The 26,927-nt window shown below is 39.1% G+C and overlaps 1 protein-coding gene across 2 annotated transcripts in view; it reads left to right on the forward strand.

The window, feature by feature from the left end:
* Positions 1-26,927, forward strand: part of SLC4A4 (solute carrier family 4 member 4) — a 347,176-nt gene that overhangs the window by 36,661 nt on the left and 283,588 nt on the right. For both annotated transcript variants that reach the window (XM_037530399.2, XM_054688304.1), the window contains exon 2: positions 13,121-13,194. In XM_037530399.2, coding sequence (XP_037386296.1) covers positions 13,122-13,194 — 73 coding nt within the window. In that variant the 5' untranslated portion in view covers position 13,121. The remainder of the gene's footprint in view (positions 1-13,120; positions 13,195-26,927) is intronic.

Genomic DNA, 26,927 nt, shown 5'->3' on the forward strand with positions numbered 1-26,927 from the left:
GGTTGTTAAAAAGCCACCAACAAATCAATTCCAAGCTGTTCTTATGGTATCCACATATTAATCAGCAGTGTTGGCATCTTCTAACACTACATGTTGCCATCCCTGAGGCAAGTTTAAGTAGGCAAGGATTCAATTGGCAGCTACTTGAGTCATGAACTTTGAGGCTGATTTGGCAAAGGAGTTAATAAAGATTATATGAGTAAGTTAATGCAGGTTGGCCTTATTTCTGAGCACATAGTTCAGCACCTTCGTCAGGCTGAACTCCGTGTTCAGGTGCTGAACACTAGGATAATGCCTCCAAGGTGTGTCCATCCAATCTTTGATCTGCAGCTCACTGGGCTGGGGCTGGTGACTTCTGTGGCACTACACAGTCAGTGCAAACTAGCTGTGGCTCCTGGAAGACCTTATGAATCTAAGTAGGTTCCAGGAAGCACCTTAATGAAGATGTTTATATAGTGACAGAGATTTAAAGAGTAAAGAAAACTGTAAGATTCTGTTGCTGAGAACCCCCCAGTGGTTTCCAGTTGCTCAGATTAAATGTTAAAGCCATCAGAGTAGCCTCTCAGCCATGCACCCTACCCTCTCTTACCTTTACCTCTTGACCTTATCTCCCACTTTCCTGTTCCTTCTGTTCTAGCCACTGGCCTTGACATTCCATCTCCCAGGTTCTCTCTTGCCTCAGAGCCTTTGTATTTACTGTTTCCCTGAATATGCCCTTCCTCACCTTCTTCAGGTTTTTGCTCAACTATTGTTCAGTGTTTAAAACTGCCCCCATCCCACCAGCACTCTCTAAATATCTTCCTTGCTTACATTTTCCCATAGCAGTAACACCTTATACAGATTGGCATCTAATTTTATTTTTTACTTCCTATGGATTTATCTTTCATGTCTAGGATAAAACCTAGTTATCGTAGACTCGAGATATTGTTAAATGAATGAGTGACTAGATGAGTTAAGTTACGGAAAATTTGATTACAAATATGCTGAGCGATTCCTTGAGGAAAATGAAGGATTAACTTTGAATAGCATGTGGGAAGAGATTTTTTATTTTATTAAAAAATTTTTAATTAAATGTAATTATTTTCTTACATCGTGTTCATCTTTGTATAGTATTTGATTTCTCCCCTCAGATGTAGTCCTGGTAGTTCTCCTACCATCATAGCACCCGTGATCCATCACCATAGTCCCTTGTGCTCCCCACCACCACCACTTTGAACCCTCTCCTTGCCCTCCCTGCTTTATGCCTCAGATCTGTGGTCAGCTTGCAAGATTTGTCTTGGAAAGAGACTTTTTAATAAGGGAACATAGACTAGGGAAGTGACTCACTGTTCATGTAATAGTGAGCTGTGCTCATAAAGTTCATGAGATAGAAGTTATTTTTCTGCTACCTAGTGTAGCCCATGTGGCTTTTGATGAGTACATCTTTGGCATGTGTAAATCAAATTGTGATTTCAGCTACTTGCTGGCAACTCTGAAGATTCATACCACATCGTCATTTGTGCTTTGTGAACATGCATGTATTGAACCTCTCTGCCAGTGATGAGCCTAGAATGAGCCTGGGGGATGGTTCCACCCCATTCACTTGCAGATCTTCCTAGTTGTCTTCTTTTCCTTGAGAATTCAGAAACTCATAAAGTTGGGCATCTGCAAAATGGGGTTGGGGAGGAGATGTTTCATGGATGTTAAGGGTCTATACACCTCAGAGACACGCTGGTAAGTCTGCTTTTTAGTGAAAGATCTGTTTGATACTCTGGTTCCCAGATTCCTAAAGAGTTTGGAACAATTCAGTAAAATCTCCAAAGAGGGGCAGCACGACATGCTGTGGTTAAGAGCACAGACTTTTGGATCTGGACTGCTGAGTTAGAATCTGGCCTTCAACAGTTATTAACTCTGTGACTTTGGATAATTTAACATCTTTGTGCCTCAATAGTGATAATGAATGTGGTACGTTCCTCATTAGAATGTTATGAGCATTAAGTGAATTAATAATGTCTGTAAAATAGTTACAGTAGTGACTGGACATAGTAAACTCAGCGTTAATTTTTGCTGAATAGAATTAAAGACATTTATTTGAGAGACCTATTAGAGAATGCTTCAACCTTTGACTAGCAGGCACACAAAGATAGGAAAAGTGGTGTGTATAAGAGATATAATCTGAAGTTATAAGAAGACATATTTAAATAAAGCAATTTTATAAAAAAAATTCTTGAAGGCAATCCCTGCTGGGCAGCATAGATAGATAATATGAAGGAATACGCTAATTTTAGACTCTTGATGTGGTTTTCTTGTTGTACTTACTGTGTGATTTCAGGTAAATTAGATAACTTCAAATTACATCTCCAAAATGGGTATGTGATCAGTACTTGCCTTATAGAATTGTCATTAGGATCAAAGCACATAATCATTATAAAGTGCTTAGCACAATACCTGACATACGGTGTTTAAAAAATGAGACTTAAAAAAATAAATGAATGATGAGAATTCCTAATCTCAGTTCCTTCGTTGTTACAGATAATGAAATCCTTTAGCTAGAACTCTAGCCCTGCCCTATTGCTGTGCCAGTTGGACAAAAATCTGACAACATCAAGAATGAATAATGCATGCTTGCTGCTTAGCACAGTGCCTGGCACATGCTTGGAGCCTCATCCTACCAGTAGGTGGTTTAGAACGCAAGATGAAAACTATGGCTGCCATATTGGGTACAAATGGGAAAAGCGGGCACATTGCTCTTATGTGAGCTCTGGGTGTTAGACGTGGGCAGATCCCTGACTACATGTAATCAGGTGCCATCTGGCTGACTCCCAGCAAGGGGTCCCAGAACAAACTCCTGCTCTTGAGATCCTGTCCACCTGCAACTTGTATCTGACCCGGGCCACTGCTAAATCCAACGTCACTGTGTTCAAAATCACAGACTAAAATGAAGTATATGGCTTAACTATGGATTTTAGTGATCTGTGCTAGCTCTTTCTAATTACTATAATTAACACTGACAATGTATAATTGTAAAGTTTGGCTAACATTTTCAGACCCTGAATTTATATTGGCGTTTCAAATCTTAATTTCCTTTTTTTTCAGGCAGCTGCCATCAGCTTCTTCATTGGTTTAACGAAACACATTAGAGTTTTATCTGTCCATACCTGAGGAACAAAATTGAGTTTTCTCAAAACTTTGCATGCTTCTTCTATTTTTTTAAAAGCGGTTTAAGCTGCAATTAATTTTTGTAAAGATTTTTTTTATTTTGTGCATACAAGAGCTGGAGCACAAGCCAGAGGTGTGGGGGGTGAGAGGATTCACCAGACAGTAGTGGGGAACAGAACAGGCAGATTGACCGAAGTACACTGCTGAGAGGAGCAATGGGCGAGTCAGGAGAGGTCTGCTGCGCCATGTGGTTTGCTCCCTGGCTGGCCAGGGAATTGAGCTCATACTGCAGGGGCTGCAGATAGCTTTATAGGTTGCATCTTAACTCCTTGCGCCACCAGGGATGCCCTGCAATTAATTTTTAAGTGCATTCATTTATATAGTCATTGGGCAAATATTTACTTAGAACATACTATATAACATGTCCAGGTACTTAACTTTTTTTTTTAAAAAAAAAAACCAGGGAATTCTCATTGGACTTTAATTCTGTCACTGTATATTAAGTATAGTTCAGTCTATGTGAAAGTTTAAGTTGTAAATTTAGCCAATAAGGAAAAAAATTAGTTAAAATTTTAATTTTTTATTTTATGTATTTTTACATCATTTTTCATTTTTATACAATATATGCATTTTCATCCTGGTTAATACAAAAAATTAAAAAAAAACTATTCTGAAAATCCCTTAATTCATCTACTGACATAGCATCTTTCAGGGAGTACTATATAGCCATTTCCCCATTCTAGCTTGGGAAAGAATCACTGTTTCTTCAGTTGAATATCAGAGAAGTTTATATAGTCATGAATTAAACAGTCATGCATCACTTAACAACGAGCATATGTTCTGAGAAATTCATTGTCAGCAATTTAGTGGTCGTGCGAATGTCACAGAGTATAATTACACACACCTAGATGGCTAGCCTGCTAGCCCCCTGGGCTGTGGTGTACAGTCTCTTAGGATCACCCTTGTGTATGTGGTCTCTCATTGACCAAAATGTCATTAAGCAGTGCATAACTGTGACTGGAAGATTGGTTGTGTGTGGGCTTCATATTGTTTGAAAAATACATTCAGGGCATTTAAACTTAGAGATGTACTTAGCACCAAACATGTATGTGCCCTCTTTGTACCCATTCCTCACTGGTTCATTCATTCACTCTTACATCAGTGTTTAATGATCACTTACTGCATGTGGCGACTGCTTGATGCTGGAGCTAGGAAGACTATCAAAAGATGATACCTGCTCTCAAAGAGCTCATAATATAGGGGGAACAACTGTCTTGACTTGTCCAAGTATAGTCAAGTGAGGTTAAATGACAGTGACAGTATGTGTCACTGGAACAATCATGGGCCAATAGAGAACAGAAAGGAGTACAGCTCTGGTTGGGAAACCATGTGCTAAGAATGTCAAAGGGCTTCTGGAGAGTTTTAAATTGGGTCTTGGAGAGACTGCATTCACTAAGATGCCATGTCAGCTTGAGGAAACTGTACAAGAGCGTAGCATGTTCAAGGAATGTTGTAGCATGGGGGATGGCAAGAGCAAAATGTGGAAAGGTTGTAACAGGCCTTAGCTTCCAATTTGAATACTTTGAACTTCATCATCATATAAGGAAGAACTATTGGACTGTCTTTAAAAGGAGAATAATACCTAACTGTGTTTTATAAATGGGTGGAATAGAAGAGTGTGTTCAGAGCCAGGGGGCCAGATAGAAATCATTGGTGGGAGGTCATGTAGGAATTTAGTTATCATATACTCACCTCAAACTCTGGACATGTTGGAGCTTCTCTTAACTCAGCTGCATTGCAGAAAGGGTTTCCAGCTATAACTAGAATTTTACTCAATATCACCCTGTGGTTCTCTCCCCTTCTTTCTTATATTCTGCCTTCTTTACTCTGACACTGGTCAGGATCAGGCTCTTGGCTGAAGGCTTGGCAGTGGTGAGGGGAAGAGAGAGGATGGACATGCCAAGTGTTGCCCTCTGGCTTCTCAAATGAAGCTTTCCCAACCTTTTTATCTTGCCGCCCTCTCTTAGGACCATACTGATTTTCACTCCACAGCCTTGAAGAAGGGCAATTGAAAGTTAAATGTTGCAAGAGAGCCTCCTTCATCTGTTCTTAACCGTAAAACTCAGACAAGACTTTTAGTGGACTAAGTGCTGAATTTCTGACAGGTATGAGACTGCTCTGTTCTTCCGTGGAACTGTGGTCAGCAGCAATCAGAGATGTTTGTGGAAGCACATGAAAAGAGTCATTAAAAAAAGTTAGATTTGTGATATGGGTGTAGGGTAAGTCAGGGGAATGCTCTGATGAGGTCATACAAGCCATTCCCTTTTCATCACAGAATACCCTTTCATCTGCAACCTCCCCTGAGCCTCCACACCTTAGGAGATATTTGTAGATTCACAGATTTGTGTTATTTGGAGAAATAACACAGAGATGGCTTGTGCACTTTGACAATTTTCCCTAATGTTAACGTTTTGCAGAACTTGAGTATATCACAACCAGGATACTGACAGGGATACAATCCACTGAACTAATCTGAAATTTGATTTCCTCAGTTTTACTCATACTCATTTCTGTGTGTTTGTGTATACTAACTCTACACAATTTTATCTTGTGTGGACACATATCCACCTCTGCAGTTAAGATACTGAACGGAGCCAGCTCCACAAGGACCCTCGTGTTTTCCTTTCATAACCACATGTACTCTCGTCCCTCCTCTTCCCTTTCTCCTCAATCTAGACACCACCAATCTGCCCTTCCTTTCTAGATTTTTATCATTTCAAAGAATTTTATAAAGTTGGAATCATACAGTCTAACTTTTTGGGATTAACTTTTCTCACTCAGCACAGTCCTTTGGAGATCCATTCAATTTGCATTGTGTGTCAGTGGTTCATCCCTTTTCATTGCTAGGCATTATTCTGCGGTATGGATGCACATAGTTTAACCCTTCACCTGTTGAAAGATTCTAGTTTTTGGATTGCAAATAAAGTTGCTGTGAACATTTATGTAAATATCAGTTTTCATTTCTCTGAAATAAGTGAACTTTAATGCTATTCACAAATCCAGATTTATATTTGGTGTGTTCCTACTGTGGGTTACATTTTTACCTTTTCTCCAGTCCACAGTCTGATGTGGTGTGAGGCTGGCCCTGGGCCTGTGTAAATTTCCAGACTGATTAGGGCACTCTTGAACTCTGCAAGGGGATTTGCTTTGCTTTGTTGCCGACTGATCTTTGGGAGTCGCTTTTGCCATTAGGCGCGCTTGTCAGGTCTGTCACACTGATGTCTGTTCATCCAACATGTATGTCCAGAGCTCCAGCAGCCTTACAGTTAAACCTACAACTGTGTTCTTCTTCCTTCCTCCCTGTGAGAGTGAAAGGCCCTCGTGAGACCCAGCCTCTGCAGCGCCGGTTCGATTCCTGGCTGCTCCCCGGCCACCGGAGGAGGGTCCCGCATGGCGTGCAGACCTCTCCTGCCGCCCGCTGCTCCCCTCAGCAGTGTACTTCGGTCCTTCTGCCTGCTCTGCTCCCCGCTCTGGCTCTGGTGAATTCTCTCGCCCTCCCGCGCTTCTGACTGTACCCAGTGCTTGTATAAATAAATAAAAATAAATATTTAAAAAAAAAAAAAAAAAAAAAAAAAAAAAAAGAAATAGTTGTGGCTTTTCCTCCGGTTCCCCTGTAGTGAACCCATGTTGCCAAAAGATGGCAGTGCTCTTTGCAGCCGCTGAGCTCGCTCTCCCTTGTTGCCTGTGGTTTGGAGAATTGAGATTGTTTTTTATGTGTATGTTGAAAATGTGGGCAGCAGACTTTCCAAAACAACAAAGGTTCCCATAAAACGCTGTGCGGTTTAAAAAGTTTGAAAGAAAACATCATGTTTGCAAATGATTCGTAATGTAAATGCTTCCCTGCTTCTTATAAATGGTTTGAAGGGAATAAAATTCAGAAATGTGTGAATGAGTGTATAATTTTAGATGTCAGTACTGATTGTTGCATTCTGTGTAGCTCCTGAAAAAGACCCATGAAAATGCTGATTTTTGCCACCCATCTGATCTAAGACCAGCCAAGTAGCAGGGGCAGCTTGCTTCTGAGCTCTGCAACTTGAGATTAACACCTCTTAGTTTTTATGCAAAGGCCCTTATACACACTGTAAATATAATTTTCATGGCAGCAGTGACTAATAATAATAAAACTCTCCACTTCCTACTATTTGTCCACTTTCCGGCGTGCGTCACTTTGGTGTGTGTGTCGGAATGTGTGTAAAGGACTGTTTAAACATTTGCTGTGCACAGGAGAACTGTTGTCAAGTGAGAAATTATGGAGTGCACTGGATGTTATAAATATATCAAACTAGTAAGGATAAAGTGGGCTAAGTGTGAATGTGAGGTTAACTAATAAACTTTAAGCTGTATTCATGGAAGGAACTAGGGGTGTCAAACAGGTATAGACATGTTCAAAACTGAAACATTTTGTTCCCTAGGGTGCATCCCCTGGCGCCTGTTTGGAAGTAGCCAGAAAGCCCCAGTATTAATTTGATCCACTGCTCTCCCTTCACTAGCCTGGTAAAGGGAGAGCAGGATATGGAGGACAGCAGGCTTGCTCTGGGATGGGGGCTGCAAACCCCAGGGTGGACCCTCCATAATGAGCTGGTGCACCAAGGTCAGGGAGCTGTCTCTGCTGTGATCCTGTAGCTCACACTCAGCTGTGGTCCTGGGTGACGGGGAAGCAGGTGGCTCACCTTAAGCAACAACCTTTCCGCTAGTGCATCCTTTAGCAACAGCCTTAGGTTAGGAGGAGAATTGCTCTGTAGAAAGCTATAACCCTGAAACCAGATGCGGTTACTATAGAGACGAGTGAAGTGCTACTGTGGGAGGCAGAGCAGGGGAGGGACAGGGAAGCGAGGTGAGAGGGCAAGTGAGGAGAATCTCAAGGCTAGCACACGAAAAGACCTTCAACCTTTAGCAGCACTCTGACAGGGCAGGCTTGCCTTCTGCAACTTGTGTGCTGGCGGCCTGCCGCTTGCTGACTGGCTGAGTGGCAGCTGCTTGCGCTGTGTGGACTAGCTAGTGAGCACGTTGGCAGTTGGCGAGGACTCTGGGGGTGGGAACTCAGAGGGGTGGAATGTAGATGGGTGCCCAAGGCCCAATGGCTGACAGTTTTGCACAAATGTTTTTCGTGCCGGGCTTAAGTCACCCTTACAGGCCTGCTCAGTGATTAGGACCGGCTGGTGAAAGCCAGTCTGCTTGGCAGCAGATTTGACATGTGTTACAGTTAAATCATTTTGGTGCCCCAAAATAGTGGAGAATAAGAGAAACCCCACGTTGGGTGTGGACTTCAGTAGAAAGGTTCTAACTTCTGTCAGAGGCCTGGTGGGAGCAAGGCAGGCTTGGCCCTGTGAGGGTTCAGTATTGACTGCAGTGACCCTTATCCCCGTGACACCGGGAAGAAGCTTCCAAATCTATTCTGAACTTTGCCTCTTGCTGGTGAAGTGAGCAACCCGGGGAGCTGTTTCGAAGCATGTTTCTTCCCTCTTCTTTCCAGTAACTGCTGTTCGTGTAAAACGAACATTATAAGAATGGATTCAGGGACTTGATAAGGGACTAGATGAGTTAATTTCTTCCTAGACATGGAGGGGAAAAACTGGTTGGGCTAGACGGTCTTTAAAAAAAAAAAAAAAATCTCTGTCTTACTAATAATAGCAAGCAACTGCTGAGAGGATTTTAGGGGGAAATGCAAACTCAAATAATTGACATTTCTGGCATAAAGATGGAAAAAAGTTATAAAATCCTCATTTTTGCACAGAGGCCCAGATGCACCAGGCTGGCCTTGCTCTGCAGTAGGAAAGTGCTGGTCCAGGGAAGCCGCTGTGGTGTGCAGGCAGGTTTTATAGATTTTGTTTGCAGCATTCTTGTCCCCCCTGCTTCTTACAGGGAGGCTGCTTCCAGATGCTCTGCATTGTCCCTCAGAAGGACTAGGTTTCTAATTACTTGCTATGTATAGTCTTGAAGGGAATGTGAAGTATGTATCAAAGAGCCAAGGAATGTAGCAGTAGTTGTTCTCACTCTATCTTGGATGGAGCATGGGGACAGGGCTTCAATGAGGGGGCGAGTTTGTCAGCTTGAGAGGAAGACTCTAGCTAGCCATTAATGTTTCTACTGTCCCCTTCATGTGTTACTGCTTTTCTTCCTTTATTTCCTCTTTGGTTGTTGTATTCAACTTTGGGAAGGGCTTAGGTGCAAAGGCTAAATAATTTATTGAGGAAATAAGCAAAAACTCAGTAAAAGACTTTTGAACCAGGGCCTCCCCGGTGGTGCAGCGGTTGAGCGCTGGGTTGCGAAGCTGCCCGCAGCCTCTGCAGCGCCGGTTCTATCCCCGGCTGCTCCCCGGCCACCGGAGGAGGGTCCCACATGGTGCGCAGACCTCTCCTGCCGCCCGCTGCTCCCCTCAGCAGTGTACTTCGGTCCTTCTGCCTGCTCTGCTGCCCGCTCTGGCTCTGGTGAATTCTCTCACCCTCCCGCGCTTCTGACTGTACCCAGTGCTTGTATAAATAAATAAAAATAAATCTTAAAAAAAAAAGACTTCTGAACCAGCTTGATAATGGTGAGGTGCAGAAATGATGTTCCATAGGAAATTATGTTGCATTCCTAGGTTGATAGTATCCAAATGGGTTAGTTCTGAGAAGGCATATGAGCTAAATTACTGTTTGTCTTCTAAAGTACTTTTTCCAAAGCATTATTTATGTGCATGTGGCAGTACAGGACTTCAGGATTTTGTTTTGCTTTGGAGGTCTTTGAAGAAAATTTCCCCATTAAGCTGTCACTCTTATCTAGGTTTGCAAATGCTGTATTGCTGAGGGATTTCTTGCCCTCTGAACGGACTCTCCCTGTTCACTTGAGGAAATCTTCCAGTAGGCAGATGTAATCACACTAGAGCCCATGTCTGTCTTGCTCATCCCTGTGTCTCCAGTGTCTAAAAGTCTGCTGGCACATAGTAGATGCTCAACAAATATTTACTGAATGAATGAGGTGGGAGGGCAGGAAAGAGAGACGGAAATGATTGAATGCCACCCATCTGTATATCTACATGGTGTGTGATATGTTTCAAGAGCTTTGGTCATCATCCCCAATCACCTTCATATTGACAAATCCAGCTTTCTCTCCTCTGTCCCTGTTGTTCTCAGCAGTACTTTTCGTAGTAGTAGTCCTGCTCTCCTGTCTTCTCAGCTTCCTTTACATCACTCTCTCCTGAGTTTCTTCTTAACTCAGTGATTGCTTTTGTTCCTTGGCTTTGCTTATGTATATTGACATGTCCCAGCAGTTGGTCTTAGGTAGATGCCTCTACTTCTACATATCTTCCTGGATGATTTCATCTAATAATAGCTTCAGATACCAACTTTGTTTGTTATCTGTAGTCCAATGCTCCTGAGCTCCAGACTGAGACAACTAATTGTATACCTGACAGCTCCTTTTTTCAATATAACAAGTATCTCAACCATAAAGTGGTCAGAGAAGAACTTTCTTCCTTCCCTAAAACCTGTTTCTTCCATCGACTGTCCTGGGGTTCTGAGATAGTTTCTTTGGTCACCTAACCATCCATTTTTCACATAGCAGTACATTGATCCTTTACGATAGGTAAAGTAACCAAGACATTTTCCATCTTTGAATTCTTCCATTGCTCCCATAACATCTAAAATTCTGACTGCTTACTCTGCCTGTATCACCTGGGTTCCCTCCCAAAACTACCAAAGTTCTTCACTTGTCTCTTTTCAACCTGACCACATTTCTGTTCCTGGAGCATGCTAACCTAGTTCTCACCTCAAGACCTTTGCACTTACTGGTTTCCTTTGCCCAGAATGCTCTGCTCCCCAGATCTTCAAATGCCTGATTCCTTCCTGTTATTTTTGTCTCTGGTCAATGTCACTTCCACAGAAACATCTGAACCACTTTATTCCAAGTAGCCCCCTGCCTCATTGTATTTTCTGCAAAGCACTTAATGCTAAGGTTACTGTAGTCATCTATTTATTATTACTTTCTTAGGAATTTTGTCTTATATGGATGTATTTCCCTCCTTCTGAAGAGTATCAGTAACAGAGCAGATACTAAATAAATATTTGCCGAATCAGTGAATATGCAGTATCATTTAATCTTCATGGGAACTGGAGGCTCAAGAGGTTGGTAAACAACTTGACTTCTCAAGTTTTCAAAGCATTTTTTTTCTACTATAATCCAGATGGCAGGTACATATCTTATTTGAATTAGCTTCATATTTTTAGTTTGAGTGTAGAGAAAGAAAATGATGTATCTATATCAGAATGAACTATTGCATATAATACCTGTATCCCCGAAAGAAGATATTCAGGCAGGCTTGATGGCATTGCCCACTATAAAGGTTAGGGTAAAAGAGAAAGATGGAGAAAAGGGAAGGAATTGTACCCTTGTTAAATATTGTGATATTTAAATTAAAGACTAATAGGTGCTAGGCACAAAAATTGAATACTTTTACATATGTATCTGATTTGAATCTCAGAGCAATCATACAAGGTTGATATTATTACCCTCATTTTTATAGATGGAAAACTGAGGCTCAAAAATGTGAAATACTTTGCTTCAGGTGATACTCAGTGCTACTCAGAAGTAGGTTTTTAAAACCAGGTCTACCTGACACCAAATTTCTGACTTTTATGCTAAGATAGTTCCTTTGTCAGATGGATAAGCTCCTAAAATAGAAAGAAGGTGAGTGTATTCAGTGCATATCTGCATAGACTATAACAAATATCTGAAGCACAAGAATAAGTCACACAGACAATATGGAAAACAGACCTACAATATTCAATGCCTGAGCATGTAATTGGATGAATAGAATACAGAGTGAACATTTGGTTCTCTGGCAGAGCTCATGTACGGTATGACATAGAGCAGCTGTCCCCAGAGAAACTTCTTTGTTTCTAGACCGGTACGACACAAGCAGCATTTGAGCAATTCAGGATTTCTTTTTGCTTTCACTATAAATAGAGTTCGTGGAATTCTGTATGTCAAAGTTAATGCAATGAAAAGAAGTTGCAGAATATGGAAATAAACCTTAACTCTTTCTATAAATTAGAAACATGTTTGGCATCGGGAGACCGTAAAAACACTATCATTAGTTGGATGGATTCTGAGGTCTTATTTAGCATATGAAATTGCAGAGTAGATCCTATTATGTAAGGACAGCGTAATGTGGCTACCAAATGAAGAACTTTATGCCCTTCAGGGAAGAGTTAACAGGACAGATAGACGTAGAGAGAGATGTGTGATAAGAATGTGGAAAATGAATGAATGGGTGGCATATTATATGTGACTGTTGCCGAAGTCGGGTTTCTGTATAATCCTCAGATGTCAGATTTCCGTAAGGCCAACATGTGACTCAAAGCTTGCCACTCAACAGAGAATACTGGGCTGTGCTGGTATTAAGAGGCTGGCTGGAAGCTAAGCTCCCACTGTGCACTAGCCTAACTCCCTGTCGCTTTCTCTGTGTGGGTGGGTGTGCATGTGTGTGTGTGAGGGTATACATTTTTATGCAGTGGGTGTTTAAAGAGCCAAGCACTGAAGCTGGATTTCTACAAACGATCATCACGAGCACTTCAGACATACCAAACTTCCTTTCTTGGTATTTTTTTTTTTTTTTTTGGCTTTCATCATTTTTTTTTTCCTTTGCAAATCCCTAAGGGGAGAACACCCAACATCTAGCCTACAGGATTGATATTATTTTCTCTCACCTGCCCATGTGGGTGCCCTCTCAAGGTTAGGGCTGAAGCTATGTGGGACCGGCATGTTCTCCAGCACCAGAAGCGAAGAGCTGCGTGAAGGAGTAGCAGACACCAAAGGAAGAGTGACTCTGCTCTGCTAACATGAACAACAGCGTGCAGGTTAACCTGCCCAGAAGCTGGGCTGCTTCAAGTGGCTCACTCCAGGAGAAGTCTGAGCATTCTTTTTTTCTTTTTTATTACTATAGGATGGAGGATGAAGCTGTCCTGGACAGAGGGGCTTCCTTCCTTAAGCATGTGTGTGATGAAGAAGAAGTAGAAGGTGAGCTTGCTGGGTTGGGGAAAGTGCATATTCATGGATATGTGTATGTACAGATACACATACACATACATGCATACATGCATGCATACATACACAGATACACACGTGTATGTATATATTGTATTTGTAGATAATAGCATTCCTACATTTCATATATCTTATATATTCGAAGTTAAAAACCAAAGCGTTTCTATGGAGTTTCATTAATCTCCACATTTTGCTTCAACACAGAAAGTAATTTTAAAAACTTGTTTGGATCCTCAGCATCTGAATCAGTATGGATCTACATGTTAAAGAAAAAGTCCCTTTTGAAGCAGATGCTAATGTTAGCTGTGCTTTTCTGTCAAAAATAAATATTTTGTTGGATAATATTAACCACTTTCCTATGACTAACTCGAGGAAGCTGCTAGATTTATATAAATGTTTTTGGCAGCATCTTCTAATATCCTTGGAGCTTGCAGGGTAGAGAATAAATGTTACAGCAGGATGATACCATTGTTGCAGGCAAAATCATTCTAATCTGAAGATAGATAGAATGATCATCCTGAATGACTGTCAGGAAAAGATGGACAAACATTTTTTACATAAAAAAGCTCTAGAACCTCTTTTGCTCATGTTCTCCAGTGCCCATTACAAACCAAATAAAAGTGAAATCTTAGTTGTTGTGCTGATGCTTTCAGTGTCTCTTCTCTTCTTATCCTTGATTTATCAATAAGGTGGAAATAATGCCCTTTTTTTGATATAGAGAAGGCAGGGCTTAATTATTATTAAGGCAACGGTGTAAATGCACTACAGATATACAAAGTAGTATTAGTATTTATAATGAAATTAAAACAAATAAGCAGGTAATACTCATAAAGTTTAAATGAAACTTATAGATAGCTTTCATAAATTCTGCCTTATAAAAATCATCTCAGACTAATCTGAATGGTAGGTACTCTTTGGTACATATTTAATACTTACCAAATACTTGGACCAAAGAGGTGATGGTGTTGGAAAAGAGGGTGGGGCGCTGTGTGTTTTGGAGTGACTCTTCAACCATGCTGAACACCAGGTTTTGGGCACGTGATTCTCCTGTGCCACCTAGAGTAGACTGAACAGTGTGCTTATTGCTATTACGTGATTCCTCATGTTTCCTTAGGAAGTTTCTTCTGACCATGTAGTGTTGGAGGATTGGTGCGCCCTCCTTCCCCTTCCTGCACTAATGCTCTTGAGACTGACTAAAAAGAATTTCATGCCTATGTTTCTTAGGAAAAAGGAAACTACAATATTTTCTTTAATATTGTTTTATGGGTTCCTTGCACTTTTACAACATGACTGTGGGAAAATGTTAAGTTCGCGAAAACAAAGTAGTAAACTTTTGTCTTAAGATTCTTGTAACCCATGATGTTAAGTCTCCATTGTGGTGACTTCTGTCACAGTCCCAATGTCAAAGAGGAGCCAAAAACTTACATTTATAGTATATTGAGTGTAGGAAATGTTGTAGGATTGAGTGAATTTCATATAGTGTCAGAACAGTTAAAGTAGAAAAATCAGTGAGAAAGCTTGGGAATGAGATGTGTTATGTGTGTGTTTTCCTTGAGAATAATGTTCCAGCTAAGTTCACAGGAGATGTAAATCACTTCCTGAGTTTGTAAGGTCTGTCGGATGGACAGCACCCTACTGCAATAGGATATTGTACATGGTTTCTCAAACCTTTGACTAAGAAGTTTATTTCCTGAAGTATTTCCCTTGATTTTCAAGCACAAAGTTAAGACAACAGTCTAATGAATAGCACACAAAACTGTAGCCAGGTTTCTTTAAGGAGAAACAAAAAGACAAAAGGTGATAGAAACATTGGTGAAATTGTGTGACTTTGTGATGATTAAATTTGCCATAAGGATTTGGTGTATTTTCCTATTCTGATAAGACTTCTATTATCTTTTTGTTGATTGGAACCTGAGGTGATTACATTTCTTTCAAGGAGTCTATAGCTAGTTGCCTGTTGTTGAATCCTGTGGCCCTGTAGCATGGCTGCGTATAGTGTTATTGTTTGGTGGGGAAAGTCCAACAGTTTAGTTCTTGTAATACAACTAAGAACTATTCCTTTCTAATTCAGTGTCCTTCTGATTGACCCTCCCATTTTCTCATCTATATTCATAGTAACTCCAGCGAAAGTATAAAGGACCTGGATATGATGACTTGTTCCTGGTCCCAGTGGTTGATACTGAAGGAACAGATGTCTAAAACTCTAATAAGGGCTTTGAGTGAAATATTCTCCTCAAGTAACTGAGTCTCCCCCATATTCTTAATTGCCTAAAGAAGGATACATTGGCAGGAAAGCCCTGTTATCTTTGTTCTGAAGTCACTGAGTTTCTTTGGTACATTTACAGCAGAAGTAAGTGCTGCTCCGGTTTTAAGGATCAGAAATTCAAAAGGCAAGGAACTAGAACATTTTGCATTTCTATTATCAATTATGTTTCCTTTTATCCAAGTAGTTATTTCTCTTGCTTCAGGATAAACATGGTTGACATATTCTACAACATTCTTGGCAAAAATAAGTTCAAAACTTTGTTTTTTAAAAAGTAAGTTGCACAAATAAAATGTATCCCCATATTAAGTGATTATTAGGGTGACAGAGTTGCAGTAGCCCTAGTTACTGAGAAATTAAAAATTCTTTTTGGTATCCCCTGGTTTGGAGTGGTTGGATACAGCTCAGCCTGAAGGCAAGAAGAGCCAGATGCTCTCAGAGTTCCTTCTAAAGCTGTAGTTCTGAGGAGGGGAGAGCGACTGACTTCTAGTCACGCCCTCAGTTCAACTGGTTCAACTTTACTCTCAGTGGGTGGCATGACACTTAATCCATGTTCTAAAAACTTAATAGAAAAGCATCAACTGTAAAACTCACTAGAACAGAGTGAGTCAGAAGAGGAGTCATCCTCTGCTTAATGAATTTATCTATGTGGTATATTTTTAAAGACCTAAACCTCGTTTGCACAAAATTTGCCTTATGTGCATTCATGTTAATGGCTTAAAGAGATACTCTTTGAAAAGGAATCCAGGGGCCAGTTTTAATCTTAAAAGAGAAGCTTTTGTATCTCCTTTTTCATTGGTTACCTTATGCTCTGTGTGTTTTATAAAGTTGATGTTTTTGGTACAGATTAGTTACTGTGGATAAACTCATTTAAAAATTGCATTGTTTCAGTATTCATATTTATTTCTGTATCTAAAGGCTCCTGTCTGGCCCAGGTATTTTCACAGAACTGGTTTGTGGATGAGAAATTGATGTCACCAGAACACAAAAAGAGGAGCCATGCTTAGTTTTCATTTTAAATACACTGAAATGGGAGAAATTACCCGATTTTGTTGGGTGAACCAAGATTGATATAGAAAGAAAAGGGTCCAGGTAGATTTTTCTTAACAGAAAGAGATCTTATGGATGTTTTATCCTTAAAAATGTCAGCCAGGATTTTGGATCTGTTTGACATAAACAGATTACTTAATATTCTCATATTTTGCAATAGGGGAAAAGAGCAAACTCCACCTTATCCTTTGAGATAAGGCCTTGGCTCTGCAAGGCTAGGTAACTCCCCAGCAAGCCTTGGCAACTCTGACTTTATGAACAGGGACCTTTTTTTTTTTTTTTAACACCAAGTCCAACCAGCAACTCAGGAAGCTTAAAGTACAGCAAGACGATATTGGCTAAAATGGGTCTCTGGTTCTCAAGTTTGATCGGTGCTCTCAAAGCTATTAAGAGATACTGTGGTGATTTTCCTCTTCCATTCAAAACCAAGCCTAAAGGGAAACGTGCTCCCATCTGTCCAAATGGTAGATTAACTCTACAAATTCCCATGTCTACAGATGGATATTAAGTGTTGTTGGAATTTACAGAAGGATTATTTTTAAATAAAAATAAAATTCAGATAAAGAAATAGACATAAAAATTAAACAGTAGGACAGAGGCTGAAACAGAGTAGATATTCACCAAATATTTATTTAAAAAGGTATGTAAAATAGAAATAAACCATGTGTAGAATTACTTAATAAAGTCACCTAAAATCTTTAAGTTTTTAATTAGAAAGTTGGTTCTCATAGTTAAGTGAGATAATAATCTCTGCTGATCATATCCTTGCTGTTACTCCTGTTTGATTTTGCAAAGATCATTGACATTTATTTTATTTATATTTTTATATCATTTAGAAAAAGAAACCCCTGAAACTCTTCTGCCGTATTCTTTCCTTCTATTCTATCTTCTGACTAAAATGATGAAATGGTGACTTTTGTCTTTTTGGAGATCAAGATCTCAACATTTTAGAAACATGAAATCATAATGACTTAAACTTATTTTCCACTAGAGGATATTATAATCATGTTTTCATGTAGATTGGAGGAGGTAGTATTCTAAAGGAAAACTGGGGCTGGGTAGACATTTGTTAATAATTACAATGGTCATAAACATAATTGCTGAGGAGTGAAGGAAAACCTATCACTTGGGAGGGGAGGGGAGCAGCCCAGGCTGAGGCTATTCTGAGGCTGGATATAAGTGTCTTGTTGCATTTTGCTGACCTCTTCTCTGCAGTTCACTTTAATTGCTCAGTAACACTGTCTACAGAGGAAACATTTTGGCAAATATGCTGAAGGAAAAGCTTCTTAAAAGAAGTGATGTATCCAAATATTAGCATGCTTTTTTTTTTTTTTTAAGATTTATTTATTTATTTTATACAAGAGCTGGGGTACAGGCCAGAGGCGTGGGAGGGTGAGAGGATTCACCAGAGACAGAGTGGGGAGCAGAACAGGTAGGCGACAGAAATACACTGCTGAGGGGAGCAGTGGGTGCGACAGGAGAGGTCTGCTGTACCATGTGGGATTCTCTCTGGCTGGCTGGGATCGAACCCGCATTGCAGAGGCTGCAGACAGCTTCACAGCGCAGTGCTCAACCCGCTGCGCCACCAGGGAAGCCCCAAATATTAGCATGCTTTAAAGAAATATGGTGAGGTGTTTAAAGGCTGATGCTTGAATAGCAACTTGGGGTTCCCAAAGCAAGTTGAGCCCAGACAGGTGTTTCCCAGAGTCCTGCTTCCTCCTCCTTATGGCTTCAGTAGACAGACGGCCAGAGATAGAAAAAACACGCAGCACTTAGCAAGGGGACTGTCTGCCACCTCCTGTTGTCAGAGAAGTTAAATATTTGTCCTAGGATTCTTTAGCTTGAAGAAAATCTGATAATTCCATGGACTTTTGAAACTTAAATCAGGCACCCCTTGCCAGAACCGCTATTATTTAATTCATTCATGTGTTGTTGAAGCAGAGTGGCTAAGTACCAGTTTGGAAATAAAAGTTTAAAACTTGCTCTGTTGTCGAATCATGGTATCACTGAAGGAAGCAGCTTGTCATTTGGAGTTTGGGTTTCTTGTTCTGTAAATCAGGAATGCCAGAACATGCCATGCACCACTCAACTGTTTGATAATTCCCAGAAACAATGTTGCCACCATACCTGGTTTAAGAACAGGAGTCCTTTGTACTCTACCTCTTTCTGTTCTTTTTTCTTTCTGAGAGAACCTAACCAATAATGTTTAATAATTATTGCCATTCAAAGAATTCTAACCAGCCTAAGTGTCTTTTATTTGCTTTAATCATTTCAACCTGTATCCATCCTTTGCTTTCATATACCTGCTTTACTTGGATTTGAAAAGTCAAGCTAGACTGGTCAACTGGCCTTTTCCAGGGCCTGCTCTTTTTATTCCCCTTTCTGTTTTTCATTTCACTCATTCTGATTCCTTTTAAGTTTTGGGTGTAAGATCTGATTTTCATTGTCTGACTGCTCTGATGCACATTGCCCCTGATTTATTAAATTGTCTCTTTTTCCATGAAGAGGCATAGTGACTATAGTTACATATACAGGGTAAATTGCAAATGCACTCCTGCTATCTAATAAAACCTGCAAAGCCCTCTGGACAGACTTAAGTATATAGTATATTCCCACCAATGAGGAGGTTGCATGGGTGTATTTTATGTATTCATAATGTATATAAACATATTTTATATACATATATAGACATTTTCCCCCCTATGCAGCAGAGACTGGAATAATCCTGTTCTCTCCTGGCTATTATGTAATTTGGGTGTCAATTAAATGAGATTATGCAATAGTGTTGAAATAATACTACATCTTTTAACAGGAGCTAAATTTTCCCCCATATCATCACGAGATTCAGAATCACTAGAGGTATTGAGAATTGGGATTGAAGAGGGAGAATAGCATTAGAATAGAATAAAATTGACTAAAGCTCATTTGCAACTATCTATTGCTGTGGTGAGCTTACTAGTAGATTTCATTTTGTTTTATTTTATATCATCTTACTTTTTGGGTTGATAGCATTTAGAGGACTGAGGTAGGAGCCTGTCACGGTAGGAGTTCACAGGAGGTTCCTAACATTGCACCCCTGAAGCTGCTGATTGCCAGGTGGGATGAAGGTGAAGTTAGGGAGCGTGGTGAGTGACATCCTTTGAATCAGCAGTATCGGTGACTTAAATAACTCCCTTCTCTGAATAGATGAAAAAGCTTTTAAATCTGGTTAATTGTTTTTAACTTTCCATAGAATTAGAATCAAAGGGCAGCTATCCTACATGCTATATCTAGTGTGTTCCCCTTTAGTTGTACTCTGTTGGCTTTGAAAGGAGAGCAAACTCTAATTAAACCTCTTGAGGTATTATTTTACTGATGGTTTTCATGGTGAAATGCTCAATAGCTAGTATCAGGCCAAAACTTCTGGAAATAAAAATAGGTTTTGAATTTTAGTAGTATTGGCCAACATATCAGCTTTCGTGAGCCAGAGTTGCACATTTATAGATTGGTTAAATCTCCACCTCACTCCCCAGCTGATTATTACATTTTCAGCAAGTAATTCTATTCCTACTGAAAAATTAAGAGAATGTTTTAGATGTAGAATTAAAGCTCATAATTGAATACAATGGATACATGTACTTGGCAAATTAAATCAGTATCTGATTCTTTAGGTACTTCTATTCTCTCCTGTGGATTAGAGAACAAGGTGGAAAACCAGTAGTCTCTGGACCTATTTCTGTTCCTGGCTCATTCCCTGCTTTTCGGGTGACTTGAGGCCAATCATGCCTATGTGGTTACGTTTCCTTCATGCAAAGTGCAGTTAATAACTTATCTCCCTACTCACCTTTGTGCCTCCCTATCTCCCTGTTTTGCTGGGAGTATAAGTAAATTAATTTGAAATCCCCAGGATGAACCCTATAAATTTAAGATGTTATCTCCCTTGGATATATTCCCTGAGTGTAATTTATCTTCATGCTCAACACTTCTTGCCAGAGATTGCTGTCACTGCAGAATGCTTCTAAGACTAAAAGCTAATACTGATATCTGATAATCAACAAATTAGTTGATTAATATCTATGTTAACTCTTCTTATTTTCTTTAACAGAGTTTTTTTTTCTTCTTTAAGCTTATATAATGGTAAGAACAATTGCAGTTATAAGTTTTACCATACTGATTTTCCATGCACACATGTATCAATGAATGTGATAACATATTTCAATTTAGGCCATCATTAATGATCAGCTAAATAAACCAGTCATTATTGAATAGCATGAGGTTGATTGAAATGATAATTTGGGGTATATCATGTTTGTGGGTGAGTTGACATGGGAAAGTATTCCATCAAGTTTCTTTGTTGTGAATGAAGGATGAAGAGATATTAGCTAGTCAAGCATGAGGGAAGCATCCCAGGCAGGCATGAATGAAGGAGCTGAAGTGAGAAAGAGATCAGCTTATTTAAAATGTGGAAATATGGTATCTGGCTGGACCATGTGAACAAAGAGAGAATGGTCTGAGGTGGATAGGATGCAGATAATTTATAGTCTTTTATGTAAAGCAAAAGATTTAAGATTCTATTAAATGTGCATTAGGATGTTTGCAGAAGGGTTTTAAGCAGGGAAGTGACCAGACAAAATTTTCACTTAAAAAATAAGCCTTTGTCTGTTGAAGAGAGCATCCTACAAAAGCAAAGTTAAAACTGATAATCAACAAATTAAAATTACTTTGCAGAATCAACTTCTTAGAGAATTAATTTATAAAAGCTAAAATTACAGTGCTTTAGATCTGTTAATTCTTTAAGGATCATTTTCAGAGTACCTTTAAGTAAGTGGTTGCTCTAGCCTAGATATTTTCAAATAATTGATAATCACTGAATATCTTAAAGTTGTATTTCTTTAAAAAGATTTACTAACGCAGACTTTTTAATGGTGCTGGTCATTTTTTTTGCCTCTATAATTAGCTTTTAGTAATGGAAATTCTAATGAAAATTTAACTTCAGTCTGAATTTAGGGTCCTCACCTTTATCAAAAGACTATCATTAGAACTCTTTTGCTAAATATAAGCACTTAAAAGGAAGATGCAAGAGTTTACTGAGCTAAAGGACAGGAGTCTAGCTAAGTTATAAGCTCATTTCTCCTACTGATCTTTTTCTTTGCTGTTTATTCTTGCCTGGAGATTATCATCATCCTCACCAAATATTAAATATTAAAAATGCTGTGCTCAGTAAACACCAGGTAGCTAGCTGTGATTTCTCATCAGTCTTGCTTGGGGAACCTCAGGTTGCCTTAAGGATTTCTGGGAGGCTTTCTGTGAACAAAATTCCCAGCAATTCAATGGGAAGAAAAGTATTTTCCTGTTTTTCATTGCTTTTGCTATTTATTTGCTTGCATGCCTGATTCCAAGTGTAATTGGTAGCATTTGTATTAAAATAGATTGCTCATCAGCATTCAAAATGATCTATAAATAAATTACATATGTAATATGTAATTATCTATTAATAAACACACATTTTTCTATGTGAAAAGTTTGTCCCTATCTAAAATACAAAAATAGAAATCATCGCTTCTGTGTTTGTGGTAGTGGTATGTTTGAAGTGTGAACCCTCATGCAAACATTTAAATATTTCATCATGGACTGACTTACCCCCTGTTAACTGCAAAATTATACCATGCCTTTTGAAGGGTGTTCTTTTTTTCATGAACTAGTATTTATGCCCAAGTAAATTAGGAATGCTACTTTGATTATATCTTATTACAGCTGCTTATGGACACTCCTATGGGTTTGTGAATAATATGCTAACAAGTTATTTGTGTTTCACTTATTAAAGTGTTTAGGATTATGCATACTGATCTATTTCTTAGTGTTTAAAATACCAAACACACAACCTCTGCAGTGTCTGAATGAATACTATAATTCTGTTTAGGGTTTTTTATGCATGTAGTTTTAAAAAAACTGAGTTTTTTTTGTTCAAGAAGTAAAATTTTATGGCATCCTTTTTACTATCTGTCATTCATATAGTGTTTCCATCTCCTCTTCTACATTTTTGTTTTCATAATTAAAAAATAAAAAATAAATATCTCTTAATTTGCTTCCCTCCCCTACATGTTTTCTGGTGATAGCTACAACATGTTTTAGGCATCTTGGCACAAGACCAGATTACTTTAGATAAGTCAGTGAAGACAGCATTTAAATTACAGTTGGGGAATATTGTTGATATCCAAGAAAGAATGATTCCAGAAAGAATGATAGAAATTACCAAGTATAAGATTCCACGTTATAGAATCTTTGCTATCTATCGGAGAGAACATGAATGTGGTTGGTTGTAGAAGGACAAACAATTTAGATAAAAATCAAACTGGGAACATCCCTCCATGTTTAATTAGAGATGTATGTAGGTGGCTAAGGGTAGGATTGGCGGGGGTATCCATGGGGAAAAGTAGATTTCTGGGCAAAGATTTATTTATTTATTTATTTAATTTTGGGGGTAAATGATTTTTATTTATTTTTATTTTTTATATATATATTTTTTACATCATTGTTCACTTTTAAACAATATTTGCTTCCCCCCACCCCCTCAGGTATAGTCCCTGCAGAGTTTCCTTCACCAATGCACCCGTGCACCATCACCTTGTTCCCCTGTGCTCCTCCCTCCTTCCCTCTGATCCCTCTCCCTCCTCCTCCCCTGCAGGATGTCTCTGATTTATAATTGTCTGCTTTGGGGCAAAGATTTAGATGTTTAGATTTAGATCCAACTAAAGCATCACCACGGGACAGGCAAAGTCTTTGCCCAGACATCTACTGTTCCCAATAGCTACCTCCAGCCTTTCCCATTGTCTACTCCCAGTATTAACATCTCAGATTTAAAACAAAATTTATATACTCCTTTATTCCTAAAAGGTTTAGTGTAAAGGGAAAATAACTGTTAGAAAAGTTGGAAGAGTGAGGTTAGTTTATAAAATTCATGTCATGAAACTGTCTGCCCACTGCAGATTGCCTCAAGATTTGTCCCTTCTATTTGTGACAGTCAACATAAGGAAACACAATCAGTTATGCTATTGATAGTAAAACTATAGTGTATATTACACACACACTCAAACCCCAAAACAGGAATGAAACACTCACTATTTTTGATTTTGGGACATAAGGAATATTTCTTCTGTGGAATTCTGTGAGTTAGTGACAGTTACAGTCTTTGTCTGTACAATGCCATTCTTTAATTTGTGCAGTTATGAGGATTGAGTGAGGTAATAGATTTGAGATCTGATATAACCTAACGTATTTATAAGTATTCGATAAATAGGTCATCTATTTACATATTTCTTGAAGAGCCTTAAATATCTGTCTTGCATTTAGAGGCATATCTTCTTAAGCCTCCATTTGCCCATAGAAATTTTAGTTTGGCTGGTGTAAAACTCTTTTCTGGTTTGATGGGTTTAATTATACAAAGTCTTAAACAGTGCTTGGTAGTAAACTGGGTATCTCTGAAAGTCTCTTTTACTTGAATGACTCCAAGTTACTAAGTATAAGAGTTCTCTGCTGACCTGCAAACATGATAGCAACTATAAATGATGTTAGTTTAAAAATATCTTAGGAACTGGGAGAATTTGACTTGATAGATTCAAAGTAGTTCTGCTTTCAGCTGAGGTGGAGAGGGTGAGGATGGGAAGAAACAAGGATCACCTAGTGATAACTTCTGACATTGAAAGATAACCAAGAAATTCATGTTTTTGCCCAGTAGTACTGGCTGTGGAATGGATTGTAAGATATTCCCAAGACATCTAGAGTTTGTTGGGAACTGGCATCATCTATCAGAGAAAGGCATGCAGGGTATTTGTTTGAACACGCGATGCTGAGGACACTGCCAGATCAAGAACTGAATGCCTTTTGACTCACATCTAGATGAACACTGTCAAATGTAGATTCCAGTAGTTTTATTTTACAAAATATTGAGTGGCAAGAATGTAACCATTACTTTTATGGCATTATAAACAAACATCTCTTCTCTATGAGTTATAGCTACCCAGAAAACTTTTGCTTCATTTTTAAAAAAAAACTTTACCTTTGGAAGCAATTTTTACTGAAATTTCTCACATAGAAGTTTTTTTTTTTTAGTCTATAATTACCTTCTGAGTTAAGCATCTAACTAACCCTGATTATTTGAGCATCTTCTTATTTTGCAGACTTGGTGGATTGAAAAACTTATCTGTTAAGTTTCTTGTTTTGTTTTACATGAAAAATAATGTTACATCCTTAACTTACATGACTTTTCCAAGAGCTTCCAATTATTTTGTGAGTTGTAGTTTTAAAAGTAGCCATCAATCTTCATGACACAGCTCTAAAACAGGTAAAGATATTACAATGGAAATAAATATTGACATCCACCTATGATATTCTTTTTTTAAAAGATTTATTTATTTATGCATACAAGAGCTGGGGTACAGGCCAGAGAAGCAGAAGTTGAGAGGATCCACTAGAGACAGAGTGGAGAACAGAACAGGCAGACTAACTGAAATACACTGCTGAGGGGAGCAGTGGGCGAGACAGGAGAGGTCTGCCTTGTCACATGTCGGCTGGGGATCGAACTCGTGCTGCAGAGGCTGCAGATTGCTTCATGGTGCGGTGCTTAAACTCTTGCACCACCAGAAGCATATCATCAACAGTAATGTTGCTTCTACTGATCCTAAAAACAGGTATTCTGTGGGGGCAGTAAGAATGTTTCCATTCCAGCTCATTTTACTTTCAGTATTTTTATTACTTAGCACACACAGCTAATGAAATATTTGGTCATCACCTTGAGAAAGCATATCTTACACCCACTCAGCAAAGCAAGGCTTTCTTGTGCTCTTCTCACGGGCAAAGCTGAATTGGAGAGAGGTTGAGAAGGAATTGATGAAACACAAGTGCTGTCTCTGAGCTCCTAAAGGTTTGTTTAACTTAGGGATCATTTTCCTTCTCTGTCCAAACACCAGACAGGAGGAGAATTTAGTTACCAGTAATGTGTGAGAGGAGAAGGAGGGTGCTTGGAGTTTTGAATTGCTCAGCTCAGTGTCTTGATTTTCTCTAGTACCTTGTGGAAGGCAATGCCTTCCTCATTCAGGGAATATTCCTTTTGACTGTGATGAAGACCCCCACAAGAAGTTCATAGTGGTGTGAGGACTGTAGTTTCCCAGAAACAGTCACTGAAAGTGTGAAGAAGTGCCTGAAAGTGGTTGGATGGACTGGAAGTGGAAACAGTGACTGCAAATGTGCCTGAGGGATTTTTTTGGATTGGTGAAAATGTTCTAAAATTGTATTATGGTGATGGTTGCACACCTGTGTCAGCATACAAAAAAATCATTGAACTGTACCCTCGAAAGGAACTTTATGCAACATAAATTAAACTTCAGTAAAACTGATAAAAATACCTGATTTGGGGGGCATCTTGAAAGAAGCCACATTTTCACTTGATGACTGGGCTCTTCCACAGAGCAGCATCTTATCTAAACCTCTCCTGCTGTGTAAAATGAGTGACAGAGTGACAGGGGAAGCATCTGAGGCAGGGCCTGAAGAGTTTTGAATAGCTCAACTCACTGCCTTGACTTCCGAGGAGGATGGGCTAAACAGAATCTATAAGGCAAAGAGGGATATGGCCATCATGTGAATAAAATGGCACCATTTTGTGGTGATTATAGCTTCAATTAGGTTCCAAAATGTAAGGTGCATTCCTCTCTACGGGTTTTTGAAAGTTTGCTCTCTGAATCACCTTAACTCATTTGTTAGACTGACAGTGACATCACTTTATAGCCAGAAATCTTACCTTAAAATCCTGCCAGCCCATAAAGGATTTTAAAAGATTTTTCAAATGTACTGTGAAGATTTGGACAAAAATATTTAAAAAACTTTCTGTATAGCATCAGTGTGACTAATCTAGCTTACCTACCTTTTTTCTTAGTCGCCATTGTTTAATAAGATGTAGAAAATACTTAATGTGAAGGTTTAAGAAATTTTTCCAATTTAAGTTTTTCCATGATGCTTTCCTAGTTTCTGAATGAAGGCATCCAGTCTTTTAGTGTTTGATTTACTAAAGTAATTGGTTGGCTTTTCTTGTACATATTGTGTGATTTGAGATACAGTTGCAGGACTCCCTCAGTAACCAGAGTGCAGGAAACAATTGACACTGTTTCTTCATTCACATTGTTTCTAAGACATTTCCTATTTCCTAGTATAATATAGCTTTCCCATGAGAACAATTTGCTTGCAAATAGTCAGACATGATAAATTTCTCATTGGCTCTCATTCCATGAGGAGAACTTCACTGTGCTTTGTAGTAGTTGAATTGGTGTGTGTCCTGGTGTGCTTGTGTATTTGTGTGTGTTGGCAGTGCGGGGGTAGGGGGGAGGTTCATGCTTTGTGTGGAGGTCTCTGACTTAATTCCAAA

Source organism: Talpa occidentalis, unplaced genomic scaffold, assembly GCF_014898055.3.
Source record: "Talpa occidentalis isolate TD23 unplaced genomic scaffold, MPIMG_talOcc4v2.1 talOcc4.6, whole genome shotgun sequence".
NCBI classification, from domain to species: domain Eukaryota; kingdom Metazoa; phylum Chordata; class Mammalia; order Eulipotyphla; family Talpidae; genus Talpa; species Talpa occidentalis.